The sequence below is a fragment of the Apiospora marii genome (genome assembly GCF_038362585.1).
Source record: "Apiospora marii strain CBS 49790 chromosome Unknown utg000009l_segment0_segment0, whole genome shotgun sequence".
Classification (NCBI taxonomy): domain Eukaryota; kingdom Fungi; phylum Ascomycota; class Sordariomycetes; order Amphisphaeriales; family Apiosporaceae; genus Apiospora; species Apiospora marii.
In genome coordinates, this window is record NW_027117381.1 from 2,486,564 (window position 1) to 2,508,434 (window position 21,871).

General features: G+C 52.7%; 4 protein-coding genes across 4 annotated transcripts; 2 read left to right on the top strand and 2 right to left on the bottom strand.

Moving 5' to 3' along the window:
- Nucleotides 1–1,104: 1,104 nt before the first annotated feature.
- Nucleotides 1,105–2,112, top strand: PG985_012338 (uncharacterized protein; the record flags this gene model as incomplete). The annotated part of the gene is made up of 4 exons (XM_066832105.1): nucleotides 1,105–1,158; nucleotides 1,232–1,608; nucleotides 1,678–1,751; nucleotides 1,805–2,112. The coding sequence occupies 4 exons, from the start codon at nucleotides 1,105–1,107 to the stop codon at nucleotides 2,110–2,112; spliced, it is 813 nt and encodes a 270-aa protein (XP_066680155.1).
- Nucleotides 2,113–4,585: 2,473 nt separating this feature from the next.
- PG985_012339 (uncharacterized protein) lies at nucleotides 4,586–4,955 on the top strand (the record flags this gene model as incomplete). Its single annotated transcript, XM_066832106.1, has 2 exons — nucleotides 4,586–4,698; nucleotides 4,769–4,955. 2 exons carry the CDS (start codon nucleotides 4,586–4,588, stop codon nucleotides 4,953–4,955), a joined length of 300 nt encoding a protein of 99 aa, XP_066680156.1.
- A 6,465-nt stretch (nucleotides 4,956–11,420) lies between these two features.
- PG985_012340 (uncharacterized protein) lies at nucleotides 11,421–12,772 on the bottom strand (the record flags this gene model as incomplete). Its single annotated transcript, XM_066832107.1, has 2 exons — nucleotides 11,421–12,020; nucleotides 12,089–12,772. 2 exons carry the CDS (start codon nucleotides 12,770–12,772, stop codon nucleotides 11,421–11,423), a joined length of 1,284 nt encoding a protein of 427 aa, XP_066680157.1.
- A 10-nt stretch (nucleotides 12,773–12,782) lies between these two features.
- PG985_012341 (uncharacterized protein) lies at nucleotides 12,783–13,423 on the bottom strand (the record flags this gene model as incomplete). The annotated part of the gene is made up of 2 exons (XM_066832108.1): nucleotides 12,783–13,082; nucleotides 13,151–13,423. The coding sequence occupies 2 exons, from the start codon at nucleotides 13,421–13,423 to the stop codon at nucleotides 12,783–12,785; spliced, it is 573 nt and encodes a 190-aa protein (XP_066680158.1).
- Nucleotides 13,424–21,871: the final 8,448 nt, after the last annotated feature.

Here is a 21,871-nt window from a genome sequence, read left to right on the forward strand (position 1 = left end):
GATGGTCTAGACCTAGTACCCCACTCGAGATCGGTCGAGGCAACACATCAGCGTCGAGAAGTGAGCCAGTTGAGAAGAGAAATATTGAAACGGCCATGGGTCTGGTGGTGGACGATTCTCAAAGACATAATAAATCATATCCGCTATGAGAAAACTGAAATATCGCAAAGTTCATCTAACCACATTTCGAGTACTTTTAGACTATAGATATCTACAGCCTATTCACTGATGTTAGAAAGACACAAAACAATGAAGCCTCGATTTCGGATTTGATGCGCCTTTGAAGGACTTGGCTACTCGTATCACTTATCTCTGGCATGACTACAACGGAAATCAATTTCAGTATTGCCGGCTCGACATGGACACGGAATTGATATGAGGCAAGGGAGGGCATCTAGCGAACTTACGTCGGATAAGGACTCCTCTCCTCGGCGGACCTTGGACGCAAGACGCAAGGGTCCGACTTGCATATATCGATATGCCGGAACCCAGCTTTGGAAGAAAACGTGCCTCTTAGCCTCTTATATTCTGAATACCCCCGAACCGGAGGGGCGGGCCGCACACTCTTGAGCCCGTGTTTGCCATAGCGAGCAAAGCAAGGGACGAGCCTGCGTAATTTCAGAATATGTACGTCTTATTGGAGGGAAGCAGTATGTCATGTGTTCTTATATAGTGTTTCGTTCTCCCCAAGCCTCCATGGTCGAATATGTCAATTTTATGTCCCCGTACTCAATTGCTCTGACATCCCAATCGCCAGCATTCGCTTTCCCCCGCATGCGACCAAGTCTTCAGCATGGAGTCGATACCAGGTGTCCCCCTATTACCCCAGAACAGATGAAGGATGATAAACGTGCTGTGATCATCCATTCTTGTGTCTGGCTGAATGTGGTCTCCACCATGTGCCTGGTCCTACGTCTCATGTCACGTCGAATCCAAAAGACGAGGCTTGGGACCGACGACTGGATTGCCATAGCTGCACAGGTATTCAGCTACGGGCATGCCGGAATCATGATAACGAGCAAGTTCTGATCTTCCGCGGTAGCTTTCTGGGATTTCGATACTGACGAGAGAGCAGTGGCCGCCAACGGCCAGGGACAGCACACAATGACAGTTATCATGAAACCCAATGCTACCAAGATCCTCGAGCTGCTGGCCAAAGTTAGAATATCCCTTCCATCAAATACAGGCCTGATGTCTCTCTGATACTCGCCATTTAACTAATACCGACCAGTGCGCTTACGCGCTTGCAATCATCGGTGTGGCCACGCTCTGCTTGGTGAAAGCCTCAGTCCTCGCACTATACCTTCGCATCTTCCCCCAGCGGCATATTCGACTCGGTGTTTATATAATCGGGGCGGCTGTGGCAGCCTATTTCGTTTCTTTCGAAATAATGTTAATCTTTGGCTGCAGACCGATCTGGGTAGGATGGAGCAACAGTCCCAAAACCACATGCCTTAACCCGTCACGCTGGTTTAGCACAACCAGCACTGTCATCGATACCGTTTTGAACATACTCATTCTTGCGCTACCAGTACGGGTCATTGTTCATCTTCATGTTAAGAGATGGCAGAAAACCGCAATTATAGGGCTTTTCCTGCTCGCTGGTTTGTAAGAAACTCCTGTTACTTAGTTGCATACTTAACGCATATGAATAGGTCTATACTAACATCAACGTAGGTCAACTGCTTCCGCATGGGTTCGATGGGCGGGAACAGAAGATTACTTCAAGGACCCGAACATTGACCAACTGTGTAAGTGCTTCTGGTACAGCCGGCGTGGCGCTGTGAGGCTAACCCAGTTGCAGATGATGTCAACCTGGCAGTGTTCCTCGTCTTGGAAACTGCTACTGGCGTGATGGGTGTATGTTTGTCAACCATTACCCCCATACTCAGCTATTTTACCCTTCGCATGGGCTTCAAGCGGGCATCTGTGGCTTTGAAAAAGGCAGATGTCGCTGGATTGGTTACCATCGGTGGCAGCGATGGCAGTTTAGAGGGTCCTGCATCCCGGCCTGACTCTAGACCCCGTCTCTTCAGCCGACGTACGGGAGAACAAGATACTGTTCTTGGGCATCGTCACTCGGTTCCGGGTCCCACTAGTGGAGCCGTCTAGGGCCATTGCCAGTGGACATGGGCGTAGGGTTGACAAGCTATCAACAAGCCAGGCTCTGGGACGAATCGGTAGTCGTTGGCTAGATTATTTGGGAGACTGTACTCGAAGGGTGTTATTCGTATGAGTTTCGCGATGGCTTGCAACTGTATGTTGCGAAGTCTTCATCATGCCCAAGCCTGGAGACTTGCTCACTTACTGATGAAACGAGATCACATGCTGTCGACCAAGGTACAGGAATGTTGGGGGCTGACAGCTCGAGCTTATACGTATTAATCAAGCTGTTTCTAATTTATACCACTGGCCATTTCGTCATACCAACGGCTTAAGCCAGGCGAGCTTATGCCAGCTATGCGAACCGTGCTTCATGATTGGTTTATTTGGAATGCTGTTTGAGTCAGAGAAGAAAGAATCCGATCCCGAGGGGATGGGTTGCTCAGGGGCATCAATTGAATCAATGCTCAAACATTATATACACACGGATCAGTCTGCATCACGCCAGAAGTCGCTATGGCTCTTTAACGATAATGGCTGAAATACATGTTCTGGGGTAGCAGCACTTAAAACATACCAGGAACTACATAATCGAAGATTATTTCTATCGACCATCCGTTCTCGTTGAACTCCCCGTGAATGTGAGCAGAAACTCGATAAGTTGCTTTTATTCGTCCCAGGAATAGCTTTTGTGAGCTGATGTAGTTATCTCTAGAGTGACTGGTCTATACATAATAATGCAATAGTAAATATCATCTTAGAGATATCCTTAGATCCTTTATCGCATCATTTCCTGTCGTGACCCCGTCTGCAACTGCGAATTTGCATAGACTGTTCAACTCCCATTGGACCCTCCCGCATGTTATCACTAGAGGTCTACTCGACCGTGACCAATTCGATGACAGCAAAAGCATGGACAGCGGCAATATAATAAATTGCCATATCTGCTAGAAGCTACTAATAGTAGGTAGCATTGGAGCTGTGAGTACAAGTCGAGTCAGGGGTACATCAACGTTAGACTCTTGACACTCGGCACACCCCAGACTCAAACGTTCCCCTATTCTGCCAAAGAACTCATTCCCAGGTCTCATGAAATCTGCATCGCTCAATGACCGAGCCGCGAGGGACGGGCCAGACTGCGCGATACCCAATGTCTTGTCAAACGTAGCCAGTGCCTAATCTCCGACCTATATCAGCATCCTGAAGACGGGGACAGTCTATCGAATATCCATAACAAGTTGCGCTGCCGTCCTCTTTTGGGCAATGGCCATTCAATGACAGGGGCAGGGTGGTGCGGCGTGATATCCTAATAGGGCAGTCTGTTGATATGATACCCGTCACTGCCTTCATGCCACTGGAACAAAAGAAGATGTTTCTTGCCACGGGACTCATGTAACTGCGGGTGGAAGTAGCCTCTCTTAACCCGAACCAGGGGCAACAATGTGCCACTATGGTTTGGATGTGCTTGATGACGGTATTGATATAAGTACTTGAGTAGACATGGAATCAGTCAGCATACAGACTAATATCTCAAGGCATTCACGATAACAACATGTGACTTACAAGCTGAGGCCATGGAGGAAGACTGACTAAACTCAACCCAGTTTCAAGCACGATGCTTCCCGACCTTTCCTAGTATCAGAAGGAGCAGCCGAACAAGCTGTCTGTACGAGCCACATCATCTGAGCGATCGCAGCACTCGCAACACCCCTCGCCGGTCTCATCATTGCACAACCATCAAGCACTCTTAGAGCAGCTACAAGTCGAAGCCCATATACAGCCCATGCGTTATCATGGTATTGGATCATCTCCCAACCCCTGGGCAGGAAGAGACTCACAGATTTCTTGAGGTTGGGCAATGCAAGTACGAGCAAGGGTTGTCCATCTCGTCATGCCTGCTTCATACCACGCGCCATTCACCTTCTATACACAGCAGCAACCGGTTGGCAGATAGCCAAGATGACAGCATCACTGCGTAGCCGCGCCTCCTCGCCTACCAAGGCGCCAGAAGACATCAAGACACAACATGACAAGCGCGCACAACCAACTGCCAACCACATAAAGTTCCCTCCCCGGATCAGACACATCTAGATCGCCAGCTTCCAGCAACGAAACTTCACATCTCGGCTCTACAAGCTCACATGCCTGCTCGATCACTAGGCTGCAGCCATATCAATGGGATGGAAATACAAGAAAGAAGTGGCTTAGGCCGAATACTACGGCGTTATTCTCAAGCGTTCTGGAGGGGAGTTCGTAACGGCATAGCTCCGCCCCCTTTGGCGCCTCCCAACGACATCTTCCTACTAGCACATGGAAGAAAGAGAGAGAGAGAGAGAGAGAGAAAGATACTTTCTAATGCATTGCAAATTGCCGCGTATACCACAGCGATACTTGCGCCTCCGGGAAGATACAATCGACATGGACTTCGTTGATACTTACCCACGAGGGCAGGCAATGGGATAGGCATGCACACTTCGCCGTCATGTGGCCATCTCTCGATCCCATGGATCCCGGGAGAAGCGGTCCCAATCCCCTCGTAACGGTATACAGACTGGAACCTGAGGGCCGATGTCTCGACCCATACCTCGAGAAGATGTGTGTCGACATCATTGGAAGCTTCTTGGTCAAGTCATGATCGACCCACTACAGCATAGTCTCTACTTAGAAAGGCCGGTGCCTGGTCCGAGCAGCAGAAGCAGCGTGGTAGCCCTGGCCAAGGTCTTCTAGCCACGGATGGACATGACCGCACTGTACGAGAGGCATTAGGCATTGGCATTCCGCACAGTTCAAAGACGCCAATGATGACAAACGACGGAAGGACACTCGCAATACCGGCATACATGGCCAGCTAAGCTCCCATGACACCCCTTGGACAATAGCGTCAGAAAAACCAATCTCGGCCGACTCTGCTTACGTACCTATGGATGGGCGCGGGTGGTCCCCCTTAGAAAAGAAGGTTGGCGTCTGCGCCTCGGTCATAAGCACTCAAAACCGATTAGTGTGCGTCTGATCATTTGCCGGGCTACAAGAATGGGCATGCGTGTAACGTGGAGAGAAGCTGCTGCGGCAGCGGGTAGAGTTACCTTGCATGCCCTTGAGCTGTAGCTTGCTTGCTTGCTTGCTTGTCCTCTAGGACCAGAGAGCGAGAGACAGACGGAGAAAATGAAAGTCCACACAGTGTAGGTGGCAACTAGCTACTAAACGAAAAGACAAAAAACGGAGACATGGGCTACAACTGGTCCTGCCGTCAAAAAGGACATCAACTGCTCTGACTGCATACATGCATCAAAGAACATTGCATTGGATAGTTGAGGCGACTACCCGAGCTAGCCAACCTGCTCAAGCTACTGGCGTAGCCTTCAAGGATGAGGTTGTCATTTTCTTCTGGATCTAAAGATCCCAAATTTCGGTAAACTGTCCGCGCCCGACAGGCCGGTTAAGCCCACTAGCCTGAAGAAACCCTGGATAGGGCAGTAGATAGGGGAAGGAAGTGTGGGTGGGATGGTGGGTAGGTAGCAGGGAGACGAGGGCGTGGGACACTGGCCTTTCACACCGCGTCTCTTGAACCGAGTGTTACGCAGAAGCTCTATGAAACGGCGGAGGCTGAAAGAAGGCCACTCCCCTCTCATTCGAACGTGCTAGCAGCAGGCGAGCCTTGCGTACGGGGGTCGAGGTAACGGGCTCGCGTCAAAAGAGGTAAGGGAGAGCCCGGATGTAACTATTCTTAGATTGACACGGGAATAAGTCTCCACTCAGAGAGATATACCTTGACACACAGCCCGACAAGGAGGAGACCACGAGGGCCCCGGTAGCAGCGTAGTAGCCCAGATGCGAATTGCCAGAGTACAGGGGACGAAAAAAACAACAGCGAGAGCTCTTCTAGGGCTTAGCGCTTCTCGGGTTGATTCCATCCATATCGTACCAGACCAGACCAGGGGCCCCGGATGTAGTCGTCAAAGATTATCCATCACTGCCGTATGCCGCAACCGAGATAAGGCGCGATGGAAAGACCGCACCACAGAAGTTGAATTCTAGGACTTTGAGGATGGACTGCTACTTCTGTCACTTGCCCACAACGTCTGTGACAGTCACGGCAAGTCGTCACAATAACCTCTATCTCGAGGCGCCGTGTAGCAGCGACGGTGAGCTCTATCGCCCAATTGGCAGAGCGTTGTATTCACATTGCAGATTAGGGGGGGTGGGAAGGGGCGTTCGACGGGCCGCCCTCTCATCCTACTTTCTTCTTTCCACTATTTTCCCCCCCTTTAGCTCCTCCTACCGTCTTGTGTGTGTCATTTGGAAGGATCCCAGTAGCCGTTAGAATAATATAATGCATCTTATTCTGTCGCAAGTGGCATTGGATGGCTCGGGTGCGTGACGTTGTGCATCCCAGAACCCCAAGCTCCATGGAGCTCGACAACTCGGGATTGGACGAGAACAGTTTCGCTGCCAGGAAGGTTCCCCAGTCCCAGGGGGGTGGACTCGAGTTCCGGCTCTGCTGACAACAAATCACAGTTATCCATCTCCTCTCATCCAATACATCGCCAATGCTGTGCAGACACCGTGCAAGGAAGTAGCAAACTTGACTAGTCAGTCATTAGCAGTAGGGCCCGCCCCTAACCGTTTGTATGGCTTCTGTTAATTCGTGGAAGACTCTGCGATCTGGATCAGGATATGCTTGTTTGTTCTTTCTGGCCTGAGGAAGGCGGCACAAACTTGCCCACTGGGGGGAGCCCAAGGTCCCAGTGGCTCGGGGTACAACTTTGAGCTGCATATCCCAACCGGGATTTATACATACAGACGGCGATATGCAAAGTCTGAACCAATCGAGCGTACGGTACCCAGGACGCGCAGTACTTTGCAGGACTTTAGGACCCGTCCCCTCGGCGTCTGGACTAGGTATGTCATTCAGGTGGCGAGAGGATTAACACAAGATCCATATAATGCTTGCGACAGGGAACCTTGGTCTATACCTTGAGTCAGCACAATGGTGACGATCGACGCCCCGCGAATCATGAGCCAGAACCCTCGACGTTTCCTGGTCTGTGGTGTCTGGATAATAACGGCAATGCGGACCTCAGGGCCAGTCCTGAACCACCACCCAGCTTCACTTGCTGCTGCTGCTACTGCTGCTGTTCCTCGGCTTTCATTGGTGCTGACTGCATCACCAGGTGTACACAATTGAAAGTACATCAGGTCGATTCGGGAAAACTGAGGCGAAGTCGCATAGGGCGGTGCTATGTTGTGTGACATGACACCCTCGACAACGCAGCAGCAGCAACGACAGCTGTTAAACCTGAACCTTTGATCGGCCGAGGATCGACGGAAGGATTAACAAGCCGGCCGACCAGCCTCCGGTCTAACCAGGCAGCTCTAAGCTGTCAAGGGGATAAACAGACGACTGCGCTTTTACATTGCAGCAGTAGTGCCCATTTGATATTAGGATGGAGCGTGTTGCGCAGAAGCGGCCCCAGCTAGGGCCAGCAAGGGCCAGGACAAGGGAAATGGAAAAGGAATAGACTCTCTGGGGGACAAGGTGTGCTCAGACCTGATAATGGTCTTTCGTGGTCGAGAAAAGGACGGCACCCAGCACCTTTCTCAAAGGACATGTATTTGCATCAAGGTCCATATCAGCCCTGTCGTGCCGGCGTAATTGCAGGCCCTGCAAAAAGGATGTACAGCCAGCGTAGTGGGCTGGTACATTTGCTTGCTCCAGTTGCTCCGATTCCTCCACCTCAATGGTAGGGCCGGTGTGAGCAAGGTGAGCGAGTGAGATGAGATGCAATGCGATTGCGATGCGATTGTGGGTAGCAAGAATTCCCCGTCATCGTGCTTTGATGATCCTGCCCGATATCGATTTCCACCCTGAACCTACTATGCGCTTGGGTAGCCCTACCAGGCCGCCAAATAAGGTAGCCAGTTCGGACCCGAAAACGCCTGGGGGGGGGGGGGTTTTGCTGCTGCTGCTTTGAAGCGGGCCAGCCCCTGGCAAGCAGCAGGCAGCAGGGTAAGAGAAAATGGCTGCGCATGTTTCGTGGGGCGCGCCGGCGGAACAGCCCTGCCCAGGTCCAGGATCACCTCCTCCGAATCCCACTCCGACTGTGTTTTGTCCATCATCCAGAAGTAGCTGATGCAAGAAGCTTGGGCGCTCTTTCCCTGGCCGTGCTCGGACAGACGGCAAACGGGTGGGCTATGTCACCGTCAGCACCTTGATCAGTCCCATGCGAACATTGTATCCTGGTTGGCTGGTCCGTAAGCATGTATGTAGGTACCGTTCCAGAGACGGTATCACGCTTACGGCTTACATCACGTTTTTACCGCCATGGGTGGTAAGTAGTACGGTACGCTTCGGGTAAGAGGGACCCCCGGCTTCAATGTTTCAATGGTTACATCAGATGCATACTTGACCTAAGGTGGGGACTTTTATATCACATACCTAATACATAGCACGGGATAAGCAGGCCTGCGACGTCAAAGCTGCCAAGCGGAAGGTGTGTGCTTTGGGGGTCAAGTGGTAAGGCAGGGGATTGAGGAGAGACCACATGAAAAACACTTTTGTGACGAGTGCGTCAATCCTGAGTATGGATTGCTTGCTGTTGATCATCATGCCAAAGATGCAGTGAATAATTGATTGATTCCGTCCCCCTCAGCAACCCCCCAGTCTTTCGTCGCATTGCGTGCTTTTTTGCAATCAATGCTCCTGGCTATGGCTCGACTACTGATTCGTGCTTGAACGTGGAGGAGATTGAATGTGTGCTCTATGTATCCAAACTACATACCTAGGTGACAGGAACCACATACATTCCTGCCTAGTTCCGCATACCTTTCACATTCACCTTTTTGCATGGTTCCCCCCAATGGGTCGGTACGGCAGGCATGCCCGGGCGTGGTAGTGCCGCATTGCTCGCTTGGTTCTATAATTTACCGGCGGCGTGGGTGCCAGCGCTAAGGTGAGCAAGCAGCCCCAAAGAACGAAAGAAAAAGGCCATAGCAATAGCAATAATACCTACCCAGTGCCGCGGGAGGTGGGAGGGAGATGGAAGGTAGGATGGGAAAAAAGACGCCGACGCGCGCGACAGTTAGGTATCATCACCATCCTGAAATGGATGGTTTGGCGAATGAATAGCCTGATTCGTCACCTTGCCCCATCAAATCGTACGTCTCTGCCTGCCACCCATCGCCTTGTCAGTCTGGGTCTTCCCCCCGACCCGTCATTCTGCGGAACAGCTACCGTGATCCGTACCGTGTCGTGTCGTGTTTGCCCTCCCTCACCCCCTCCATCACGGTGCTGCTGGCTACAGCCGAAAAGAGCGAGCGAGCGAGCGAGAGGGAGAGAGACAGAGAGACAGAGAAAGAGAGCCCCTCGTCCTGTCATCTATGCAATGCTACCTACAGCCTGCGCGGGGGTGGATGGGTGGGTGCCTCCTATAGCTTGCTCGTCCACTCACTCTTCGGCAAGTTGTACCCGCCGCAATGGAATCGGACGCAGAGACGAGGGTATAGCAAGCACAGGCAGCAGGTGTGCAGCCGTGCAACCAAAGTTTCAGTCCTGGGCCAATTCTGCCCAATACGTGTGTGCCTAAAAGTCTGGTAGCTACAGCTGCCTGCATCATACATGCAGACAGAGGTGGACGCGTTGCAGTTCGAGGGCAGGGGCGAAGGGAGATAGTCCAATGCTTCGGCAGAGGAGAGATGGATATGGAGAGAAAGAGAGTCTTGCGTGGCCATCGCGTCTCTGTCTTTGCCGCATTCGCACTTGGCTCAGGCGTGTTCAAGGTTACTCGCACCTTACCCGAGTCACTGGATCCGTCCTGCACGTGGCCCCAAACATACAGTTGTTGATGAAATCTACACACGAATCCTGCCGTTGCCAACCAACTAGCTTCTGACTTGCCGATTATTGTATGCAGGGAGAGGGAGAAAGAGAGACTACAACGACCTCAGCCTTCACTGCCGGCCGAGACTACCTACATACTTGTCAGAAAGGAGCTTGTATCACACATGCGGATATGGCGCCGCCACCACCGACCCCCCTCGCCTCGCCCCTTTTCCTCCGTCATTCTTTGCGCAACCGCTGCAGATGTTTGCTACGCATAACGCCCTCGGTTCATTTCCCTTTCCCACCCCAGCCCAGCTCCCCTCAAATGCGCGGAGCGCTCAAGAGGGAAATGTGCCACATACATTTCTCACACTCTCTCATGTACGATCCAGGCCCCTTGTTTTCGTTCTTCATCAAACGTAGGAGTGGGGAGGCCCCGTTGGGCTGTTTGCTACGTCCTCGCAGGCTACTACCTATGCAGCCTGTATCTATCTCTGACAAGCCACACTATACACACCAATGGAGATGCAGACATGGTTTTGATTGGCACCAGCTTTGGAGCACAGACAACATCCATAGTACGATTTTCTTTCATAGCTCGTTCATAACCCAATACCATGCGTCTCCTTTTCATTTGCAAGCACAGGCACCGATCAAGGGAAGGGCAGACAGACAGACAAATACGGTGCGCTGTTCCCAGTCTTCGGGTCCCGGGTACCAATGAGCTACTAATGTACACCGACTCCCACGCAAGGAGTTCGAGAAAATTGTTAGCGTTCCCATAAATCTAGTCTTCAATGAAAATCCGGTACTGGATTGATTCATTTGCCCTGAGTCCAGGGCCAGGGCCAGGGTCAGGGTCAGGAACTTCACGGCAAGTTCAATTGGACCACAGTACGGTGTGTATCTTTAGGGGATGAATCAATGTACTTCAGTTCGCTTAAAATTCTTAAAATTCTGGGTATCTGAGATTGGAGATGGATTGAGTCTATCAATTCGTTTCCCCTGTGGCAGGTTTGCCAATGTGCATTGCTCAGCTTTTTCCTGGCTCCATTGAAGGCAGGCCTTCGGACTGAACAAAAGAGAAAAGAGAAAAAAGAAAAACGAGCAGAAAAACCAGCAAGTAGTGATTCGATTGCCTCCCGCCTCCCACGCCTCGTAGTAAAAACAACCTCAAAGGAATGGTAATTGAATGACAAACAAATGAGCCTATATAGTCATATAGGACTAGCCTCCCCAAGTAGAAAGATAGATTGGTATCCAAAACGCTGTTGAATTCGAGTAATCCTGAATGTACAGAAACGAGGTATCTTGCTAGGGAGGAATGAAAAGGGAAAAAATGCAGAGAATTCGGGAGTGATGACCGCTCTATGAAGGTGCCTTGAAGCTAATGTCTCTGATCGCCAAACTTGTCGATGGGAATCAACAATGACTGTGTAAACGCCCTTACGCCCCGGTATGTGATGATTGGAAGGAAATAGGCTGGTTTACTCGAGTACTAACGCATACGAGGGCGCTGTTGGTTGTTAGATAAAACCCCTTGGTGTTGAGGCATGTAGATGGTATGATTTTGTTGGTGAATCATTTGCTCGCAAGCCTGGCGCGCGACTTGTTCGCTCCGAGACTGACCCATGGAGGTCTCGGGGCTAGATTGAGGATATAGGGCCCGGCTTTGGGGGATGTCTTGCATTGAAGAGTCTGGCTCGGGGCTCGGGGTCTCCTCCTTGAGGTAATGGGAGAAAAGCCGCTCGTCATCTTCCTCGCTGAGCTTAACTGCGTTGTGGTGTTCAAGTCCACTCATATGCTGGTCCTCGTCGTAGATTAACGAGTCGCCCAGGTACTGGTTCATGGCTGCTGGGTCATTTAGATGGTTGGTAGTACAGCTACGGCGGCGGCTGTTCAGCTTGCGACGGCGTCGAGCTTTCTTAGGGTCGAACTCCGGATCAAATGCGTCAATGCCCATTTCGATCAGTTGCTTCGCAACGTGCGGAAGCTCAATCTTCCAGTTCTGACCCCCTCCCAGCTCGCGGAAGATCTTGAGGATTTCGGAAAGCCGGCGGTTCTCGTATTCTTCCTCAGCTCGGCGAAGTAATTCTTTCTGTGGAAATGTGAGTTCATTGCCAAGGCGTGGAAGCAGGCATTAACCAAGGGACTTAAATTACTTACTTCACACTCCGGCCATACAGCGTGTTTGTGTACGGCGCGTACTATTCGCATTTGAAGGGCTGCCCGGTCTAATTCGGGGTGGCACTCGCCGAACTCCTTGGCGACTGATTCCCACATGGACGTGCCCTTTTGGTCGCCGTATTTGTACACGAGGTCGATGAGGTCGCGGTCCTCAGGTTTGGCTTCCTCGTTGAGGGTGATCCTCTTCTCCGGGGGCACAAAAGCAAGTCTGCGTGGGTTACGGGGATCCGACGTGGAGTTGGCGCCGCTGCCAGAATCACCGTTGTTAGAGCCTTGCTTAGACTCTCGTCGCTTCCTTTGCCTCGGCTTTGGTGCCTTTCTGTGGGACTTCGCGGGGGCGATATAGTGGCTGGGGGTGATAGGAAGGTACTGTGTAGAGTTGCCACCCAAGTTTCCCATGGGATGGTATTCATGCATGGACGGCATGCCCGGTGTGCTTTGGAGTATGGGAACCGGTGCTGACGTTGTCGACATACCCATTGGAGGAGAGGAGAACATGGCGTTGCTCCTGAGAAGGTCGTGAGGCTCCACGTGTGGCAGCGTCGTGTTGCAGTTGCCGTATAGGCCTGTGTTTGTCAATGCAGGAGAAGATATATCGTCTTGTTGTCCTGTCTCCGATACGGTGAAAGCACCCCAGTAGTGCTGCTCTGAGGAAGGCACCATGTCCGCCCCTTCAGGGGGAATGGGACGTCTCGAGTCCATGGATCCCGAGCATGCCAGTGTTGGCTGAGCTCATGTCCATGGGCGACGAGGCCTGGCTGGGTGGCATGTTCATCTGCTGGGTTGTGTTGCTGAGCCAGCCGCTGTCACGCCGCGACGATATTGTAGGAGTAGGCTGCTGGGACCTGTTCACTCCCTGTGGGTACATGTTCGCCATCTTGTTGGTGGTAGGGTCTTCTGATGGAGAGCCAGCCCCGGAAACAGGAGTGGGAAGTGAGGAATCATAGGCCATATATGTGCTGAATGGGGAGACCTGGAGGGGAAAGTGAGTCATGTGTACCGTCGAACTTGGAGAGGATGTTGGTAACTATATAGACTTACGGTAGAGTAGGCCACGACCTGGTCTTGGGTGGTATAGGCAACCGTCGTTGGTGTGGACAAGGGCCGTCCCTCTTCAGGTAGACTCGACTCACGCGAACCACTGTCGCTGGATCGAACCGGCCTCGGTTGTAGATGTGGGTGCTCACCCATCTCGAGTTTGATGGCTAGGCGGCTGTGCTCGTACAGGTCCAAGTTATCGGATGAGCAGTGGTCTCCGTCTGAGGCAGCACCGAATCGAGGGGTGACTGATGCCTGAGGTACGATTTGGCACATGGATTGAAAGTAACTTCACAAAACGGAAGTTGAGAGTCTTGTTGGGGGTTCAAATACAAAAAGTTGGGACGAGTATGTCTTGAGAGTGTCAAGAGCAATGCAAAAGTGAGCATGAGAGAGGATGGATTATATCATGAAAGAAGGAAGCCCGGTATCCTTGGGTCTTTGTAGGTCATGCCGAGGTGGAGAAGATAGCAGTGGATTGGATGCTGCTTGAAGCTACTTCGATGTGTTGCCTTTCAAGGTGATGTTCTACTTCCGCGGTACATGCAGGGGTACCAGCTCGAAAGATGATCATGTACCGGGGAAGCTACAAGGGTCAACAGGGGTGAAAGCCTGAGGGGGGAGGGTAATGGAGTCTGGCCATGCTTTGGGTACATGAGTACTCCAGACTATACAAGCCCCACACCCAAGGTACAGATAGCCGCTGTGTGGTCACTTGGGGGATATACGTCCCTCATGCGTCGACTTGTGCAAGACTGACATATACACAAATGATGGGGGGGGGGGTTAGCTCCCCATGGTCCCCACGCAGGCCTGCCGACTTGCTCATCATGAAGCCGTAAGCGCCGGAGACAACCATCATTGGCATGGCCGAACAGGGCTTAGCAAAGTTTGGCGACAAGTAGGGTATACATGTGCGGTAAATCAAGACCACTTTGGGCAGAGAGAGCTTCGACTTGAACCGTACCAGGGGAGACGTAGGGCAGACAGGGTAGTATATCGAGTGGTAGACTGCTCCACTGCCCGTTTATCTCAGCCAGGATATGCAAATTAAGCGCAATGTATCCCTCCATCATCGACTGACGGCACCGAGAAACAGCACACTGTGCGTGGGTATCCACATGGAACCCTGGAGCCCTAAGTCCGCGGTGCCAGGTACTTGACGAGCAAGGAAGCGTTGCTCAAGACCCGTTGTGTATATGCATGTCGGGCTGGGTTATGCACGGTATGTACTAGTTCTCGACCCAAGGACGTGGTGTATGTAGCTGGCGATCATACACAGCATGCACAGCCTGCACGGCCGCTGCGACCTGGAAGACCTATACAAGAGAGCAAAAATTCTAATCTGGATTTCATGCATCATGGCTACCGCAGACCACATTATCTCTCCGATTCAGTAGGCTGTGGGCGTCTTGCAAGCTTCGGATGGACAGGCGAGAGAGGGAGAGATGTACACGCATAGATGGTTCAAGTGGGAGGATATCGAGGGCAATCTTGACCACTTGGCACGGGATGCTGTCCAACGGCTGAAGAAGTCGGGCAAGACGGCACTGCATTTTCTGCATGGGAGAAGGAAACGGGAGGATCAGGGCCAAGCAGCACCGTTAGAGAGCGTGGGAGGGAAACCGGCAAAGGGCGAGGAGGGAACTGGACTTGGACTAAGACGGATAGAAAGGACAGGCAGGCCGGGTACAAGGATCATTGGAGACGGTAGCAAGTCTCTCCATTGCGCCTGTCCAGCCGTGACTGGATAGATTTCTTTCGGCTCGAGGTTGCGCGACCCGCAGCGAGCTGAGATTGGTCACTTCCGATGTGGCGGCATGCCTGACACTGCGCCAGACACGGTCTGAACGTGTGTTCCTGCAGTCGAGGCAGCTCCACTAGGAGCGCTTATTAAGGAATGAGTATAGTCGCTGGTTCTTGTGTCATATACATTGGAATGAGGGTGAGAAGCAAAAGCTGCAAACCGAAACTGCGGACAGGGTGAGTGGACGGCCGTATCTTCATGATGCGGCTGCCAAATTAGTTAGCTCTCCTGCGAGAGCGAGAGAGAAGGAAAGATGTAGCGAAAAGTCCGGCGGAACGACGGAAAAAGAGAAGTACAGGCAGGCAGGCAGCCCCCCCCCCCCTATCACACACACACGTTTTGCGTGATCCAAGTAGAGGATGATGTTCCGGCGGAGGAATCTGGCTGGTAGCTGGTAGGCAGGGCAGGCAGGGCAGGCAGGGCAGGCAGTAGTGGGCGGGCATCTGGGCGGGCGAATGCGGCGAGGGTTCGCTCGACTTCACCCCGTCCAAAAAAGGCCACTACGCCCACTGCGCCCATCCACTGACTTACCAGATCCAAGGATACATCAGAGATTCTAACATGGTAACCCGCCCAGGTAGGCAATCATCAACCCTCCAAGGTTCGTGGGTTAAACCGAAAGTGGTGTCTGTGGTGTCAGTGTGTGGCTTTCAAAGGATGTTCGGGGGTTCGTTAAAAATGGATCAACGAAGAGGGACATGGGTCGGGGGGCACACGAGTGGGACGACGCTATCTCGGTTTGATTTGATAGGACAAGGCCCCTGCCAGCCCCTGTCGCTATATTTGCCTTGTCGAAAAATTGGATCAATGTCAGTGTCAGTGTCAGTTGTCACTTGCTGTGTGAGAAGACAGACGGACACGCAGGGAGAGAGATACGACATTGAAAGGACAAGTTCAATGCGCAGGACGTACTACTACGGGCACGCGTACCGAAACGATCCTACCTCCTCCATGCCCAGATACCCTGCCGCATTATTACCTGATAGCTAGCTATAGTACCTAGATTCGGCCTTACAAGGAGTCGATCAGGTGGAGGAGGGAGCTTGAGCCATCCATCTACCACCCATGCCGGGGAAAGAGAGAGGGTGGATAGGGAAAACTGGAGATACGGCCTCCCTCAACCCTCTGCTTGTGCCCGCCGCTGGGCAATGTTGCATGGGCTGTGCCACCGCGCTCTTCGTCCGCGCACCTCGCGGCTGTAAAAACCATCGATCCCACTCATCTACCCACCACACACACATACTAGGCGACGGCCCCATAGTTGCATTCAAACTAGCTACATACGTACCGGGATCTAATAAGGGAAAAAACTGGCGGCCGGTCGCAAGCGAGCCAGCGAACGCTCAAATGTGTGATGATGTGTCTCTGTGTAAATGTGATATGGAGTCTGCTGTCCCAAAACGAAGACTGGACAGGGGACCTTGGATGAGGTGTTTCCCATGGAGCATAGCATAGAGTACCGGATACTGGCTGCTGCTAGTTTGGTAAGAGAGCGAGTGGTCAGCGCCATCTGCAAAACATTGAGCATACATACATACATACACATTTACTTACTCCGTACTTACACTATAATCGACACAATCTGATCCACCCTGTCTGTGGTTGCGCGACTGCTGTCGTGCAAATGCAGAGAACAACCCGTGGCACCTTTTTGGGGGAGCGTATTAATCGAAAGGGCCGTATGTATGGCACAAGCACCTCAATCAGGGAGGGCGGCGATCGCCACCAGATGATTGACGTGGTTGAGAAGTCGACGAGAATGGAGGTCTGTGACGATGCCCTACTCACGCCGGCAACAAAGAGGGCATGGATCACCCAGGGGCTTAGCCTTATTAATCCATATAATTCCTGCCCTGCAATAGTAGACCAGACCTGACCAGACCAGACCAGACGGAATCGCTCGAGCAACGTTCGGCATGTACCGCCAAGTACCCCGATACGAACAAACAGCGCACGATAGACGCCGCCGCCGCCGCATCGCCGTTAGAACAGCGTCTATTAGATCGCGCGTGTAAACTCTGATTGAACCAACGGGTGGCACATGGACACGAGCATGTCGTATTCATGTGGGTGGATATATCCAGTTCACCTTCGAGTTGCGTTATCCAGATTATCGGGTCTCGTCGCCGGGGGGTGTGTGTGTGTGTGTGTGTGTGCAAACACCACTTGCCTACACTACATGCTACTGCCTCTTATGACAGAGTGGTAAAGGCCGAGTAGGCGCCCTGGTACGCAAGAGTGCATGAACTCGGGAGCCAATGCGGTGGGATCAACAAGCTCAGAGCTCGTCGACTTTGAGGATCAGATCAGATGCAAGCAATCCGCATAAGAGCAAACAGAGAAATCCGAAGAGGGGGGCAAAGGGAGCGAAGTATCACACTACTGCCATTGACTGAGGATGCCAGTGCCGAGTGGTGTCTGCAACAGATTACCTCATTTCTTTACTGCTGCACTCTGCAATTTACATCACAACGAGGAGACAAACTCGGGCTCTGTATAGTAATCAGGCCCGCGAATGGGAAGCGACTCCTGGCCATGGCATGGTTCGCGGGAAACGGGCACCACAGCTAGGCAAAACGGGCAAGGCAAAGAGGAGACATCAGCACCCAAGCGGGATGTGGCTTCCTCTACCCGCTCCTTCCGTCTTGAGCCCTAGTAATTGATGCTAAATAGGTGGAGCGATTGCCAAACTCGCAGAGGTAGGTTTGTATCATGGGAAGTCGTGTATGGAAAGTACCTAACGTATACAGGTATCGCGTCCAGGGAAGATCCGGAATGCACGGAACTCTTTTCTAGAGCCCCAGCACAGCAGCAGCAGTGTTCTTTCTGTGCCCCAGTTCTACTTCCAGTTCCGTTCCAGTCCCATGTACGTACGTACATACGTACAAAATCGGTGTGAGAGGAAGCGACGGGGGATGGGTACAAGGCGGCCAGTTTGCAGTGTGCATGCCATCATGTACAGCTGATGTAACGCATGCCATGGGCGCTGCTGCGAGTTGAGAGGGAAAACGACCCGCGCTTAATGCGACAGTACTTCCGAGTGATTGATCGACCATTAAGTCGGTGGAACCCAAGAAAACGCAGAAGCTAGCATCTGGGCCTATCAGCATCCGTTCCAGCTGGTCGGTTCACGCTAAGAGATGGGAGGTGGTGGGGTGGGGGCCAAAGCCGAAAAGCACCTGCAAAAAAGCACCTGCAAAAGCACTGCAGGCACTGTGGCACTGCACTAGCCCCAGTCCTCTCAGCCCCATGGCCAATGAGGGTACTTGCTGCCGTGCCACTCCCACTGCGACATATCTCAGAAGGTTTGCACGGACGGAGCAGCAAGCAGATTAACCGCGCAAGCCCTCCCCCGGAGCCATCGCGTGTGAACGGTGTCCTGATTGGGCCCCCGCCCTCGTCTTCCTCGCCATGGTTTTAGGCCGTCTTCGAAACACCCGCCCCAACGGCGACAGAACCAACGCCCTCTCTCACTGTTTTCGCGCCATGGCATCGTCATACCACTGACCCAGGCGCTTACCAGACGCAACGAAAGACGCGAAGAAAGATCTACGGTGCACGGTGTCCCTCGGGGGTATGCTTCTTGGCCTCTCCAGTTCTCTCGTGATGAATGAAGCCGGTCTGGCTGATCGTACGCTGCTGCACGCGGTATCCTGGCCTTAGACTTCTCATTATGCATGCCTGTACGTGCTCGTGCTGGGCAGAGACGGGGAAGTTTCCGCATTGACCAGGGACTTTCGGGCACACGCCGGCTCTGTACGAACTCGACTCGCCTCATGGCGACAACCGGCGACAAGCGCGCAGCTCACATAGAATCCACCTTGGCAACTTGGAGTAATGAACTGTAATGAAATGACAAGTCTCACTTCACGTCGCTTATTTCTATGGAGATAGCTAAGAGAAGGGAGTGTTGCCGTGCTTGTCGGCTATTGAGTCGTGGTTGGTACACACCCAACGCCGCACTAAGGATGTGTGTACATAAGCAATTGTACATGGAGGAATAGGTAAGGTATGTACAGAATCTTCCATGCCTTGCTTCCCGTCGTGGCTTGGTAACATCGTAATCCGTTCCACCATACCGTCTCCCCTGGTGTCTCGGTTACCGTTTGTTGCTCTTAGGCAGGTACGGTCTGAGAAGAGAAAGATACTTCCTTCCTTGCACTGCAATCCGTGTGCTTATCTCCATCCAAGCATCCATAGCTAAGGCACGGAACCGCAATGAATAGACCCCTTGTAGATGCAGAAAGTAGAAGTCACCTTGCCAGTAGGTTAGGCCACCAGCAAGAGAAGTGCAACGTCGAGTTCTCGCAGAAACTCCGGTGAGCTTACCGGATGAGCTCGTCTCGCTTCCCGTTGCGGCCAGTTTGGACTTTGTCTTTTGGAATCTGTACCATTGCCGAGGCTGGGATATCAGATTCCGGAATGAGAAGATCATGGTGAGAATGATAGCATACTCAAATGGAGCTCACGATCGTATTGATGTGCCCTCCCCCTCCTTTGTGCTGCACAATCATCAGATCCAGCGTGGCTACAAGGAAAGAGCCGACAGTAAAGGGAATTTTCCCTTCTCGTTCACCAACAGCCCTTCCGAATTCCTCCCCCGCAACCAACACACTGAACAAAGAATGCTAATCCATCGAGTCCTTGGTTTGGGGGGCATCTCGCCGGTATCTCGGCTTGTCATCCATCCATCCTTAGTGCTGTGGAGGGAAGAGGGTGCTTTCCCCCCTCCCCCCTTCCCCCTTTCCGCTCTGGGTGGTCTGAAGACGCAGCACCTTCGCAGCAGGCTTGGGCACCCAATGTGCCCCTAATGCACACACAACATTGGCTCATCTTCTCGACACTAGAGCGAATTGCAGGGTGACAGATGGATAAGAGATGTGGAGTAGCTGTGTAACAGTTCACATTGAGCAATGCGGATGCGAGCCCATAGGATTGAATAACACCTACCCTGAACTTGCATTCGCCTCCCCATATGCCGCTTGAAGAAATAGCTCTCTGTATGTAGACATGGCCAGTCAGACTCCGAGCCTGTGGTGTGCCCACTCCCCCCCCAATCTTCGCAATGTCATGGGGGGTAAACTGTGATGACAGTTGACGGATATTGTCACTGGGCAGGGAGGCGGTATACTTGTCTCCTCCGAGACTAGTACCATTGTGCCAGTCTCCTTGTACCTAGAACGTTCCCATGGAGGTGATCCCCGTGGGGCTAGACAGTGCGGAAGATGGTGCTGCGGCACCCTCTCCTGTATCCTGTCTGCAAACGGACGTCCAAGGTCAAGGCCGCCTCCCGGCCAGTGAGCTCGTTGCTTCTGGCCAGGCATGTTGCGGCACCACTCGACGCCTCCGGCATCCATACATACGTACCATGCGTCATACGGGGAATAGAGTGATGACCCTATGGCCTGCATTTGCCACGCCTCTTCCTCCAAAGGGGCCGGGGCAGCGCCCCCCTGAATGACGATTCTAGAGTTGGAGTCACCGGTCCTGGACGCGCATTGGACAGGTAACCCTCGGTCACACTTTCATTAATCTGCAAGTCGGCATTGCCATCGTGGCCGTGGAAGACCGATTGAGACTGAGGGCTGCTGGCACATGCGACCCGACCAAGAGGACCCGTAGAGGCAGAGACGACAAGGCACAATTGACGGGTCGGGCGAGGCTGATTCCGGCGATCTCCTCTCTGGGGTGGAAACCCAGGCTGCAGACCCTGCTTTATAGCGCTTAGCAGCGACGGGGGGAAAGGTTGTTTATCCCATCTCAATTCGTTGCTATGGGTGCTCAGCGGCCTCTCAGGCGGCCAAGTGGGCGGCGGGAAAGCGAAGTCGGCCATGTCGAGGCCCGCCCGCGCCCGTATCGTCAATTCGGTATGGTCGTTTCAGACCACCCCAGAGGAAACCCCCGAATCAGGTTCGGGTTCCCTCCATTTTTTAGCTGCTTACCTACGCTAGACCTCGAACCCGCCTGCCCGCCCCAAACTCTGGTGCTGTGAATGGCCATTCTACGGTCTACGCCTCGGGCCCCACCATGTATGTGGCCGTCTGAGCGGCCGGTCGAACAGCCAAAGAACAAATCTGATGATTTGACGAAACCCTCAAGAGCCGACGTCTTATGAGGTGTATTGGTAGCAGGTAGGTAGTGAGTATCCGCATCCACATTCACCCCTGTCTTTTTACAGTTCGCAGGCCTCGACTCTTTCTCGGCCAATTTGTCCAGATGTCAATGGCAGGTATTGGAGATGTATCCCCATCCCCACGACATTGGAGCCGGCTGTCTGCCCTACCCGGGACCCGCCCGGTCTGGGGCCAATAGGCACCGAGATCGCAGATGCACGAGAGAGGCAGAGACGGGATGGGCGTATGATGATGAATGAGGGAGGGACGGAGCTTCGTGTGGAATTGGCAATTCGAGATGCTGCTGGAGATGAACGTCTCCCCCACCAATTTCATGACGCATCTTTGTCCCTTTTCTCAAAGCTCCAATCTGCCAATGAATTGTTCAGGGCGGCATCACTCTATCACGCCCTTCGCGTCGTCCGCCTTCATCACACCGTCCAATCGCTGCAGGTGCTTTTGCAACCTTTTCCTAAATTCCCTCCCCCGTTCTCCTGCATTGAGCCATGTGGGAACCCTGAGGAAGCTCGAGCATGTCAGACTGCAGTCATCCTTCATCCATCCCATCCATCCTCGACTGCAACATGGGGGCAAGAGGAAATAGAATGTCCGGCGCCCGTCGCTTCTGAACGAACGGCACCATTCGATGCGACCCTGCTCACCGTTGATTGCCTAATTGGCGTCATGGTATTCGGATTCATCTAGCCGGCGCAACCAATGGCAGGCAGTGGGCCATGGACCAAGTTGGTGCGCGTTGGCTTGGGACGAAGATTAGGTTCAAAAGGAGTTTGTTCGCACAATATG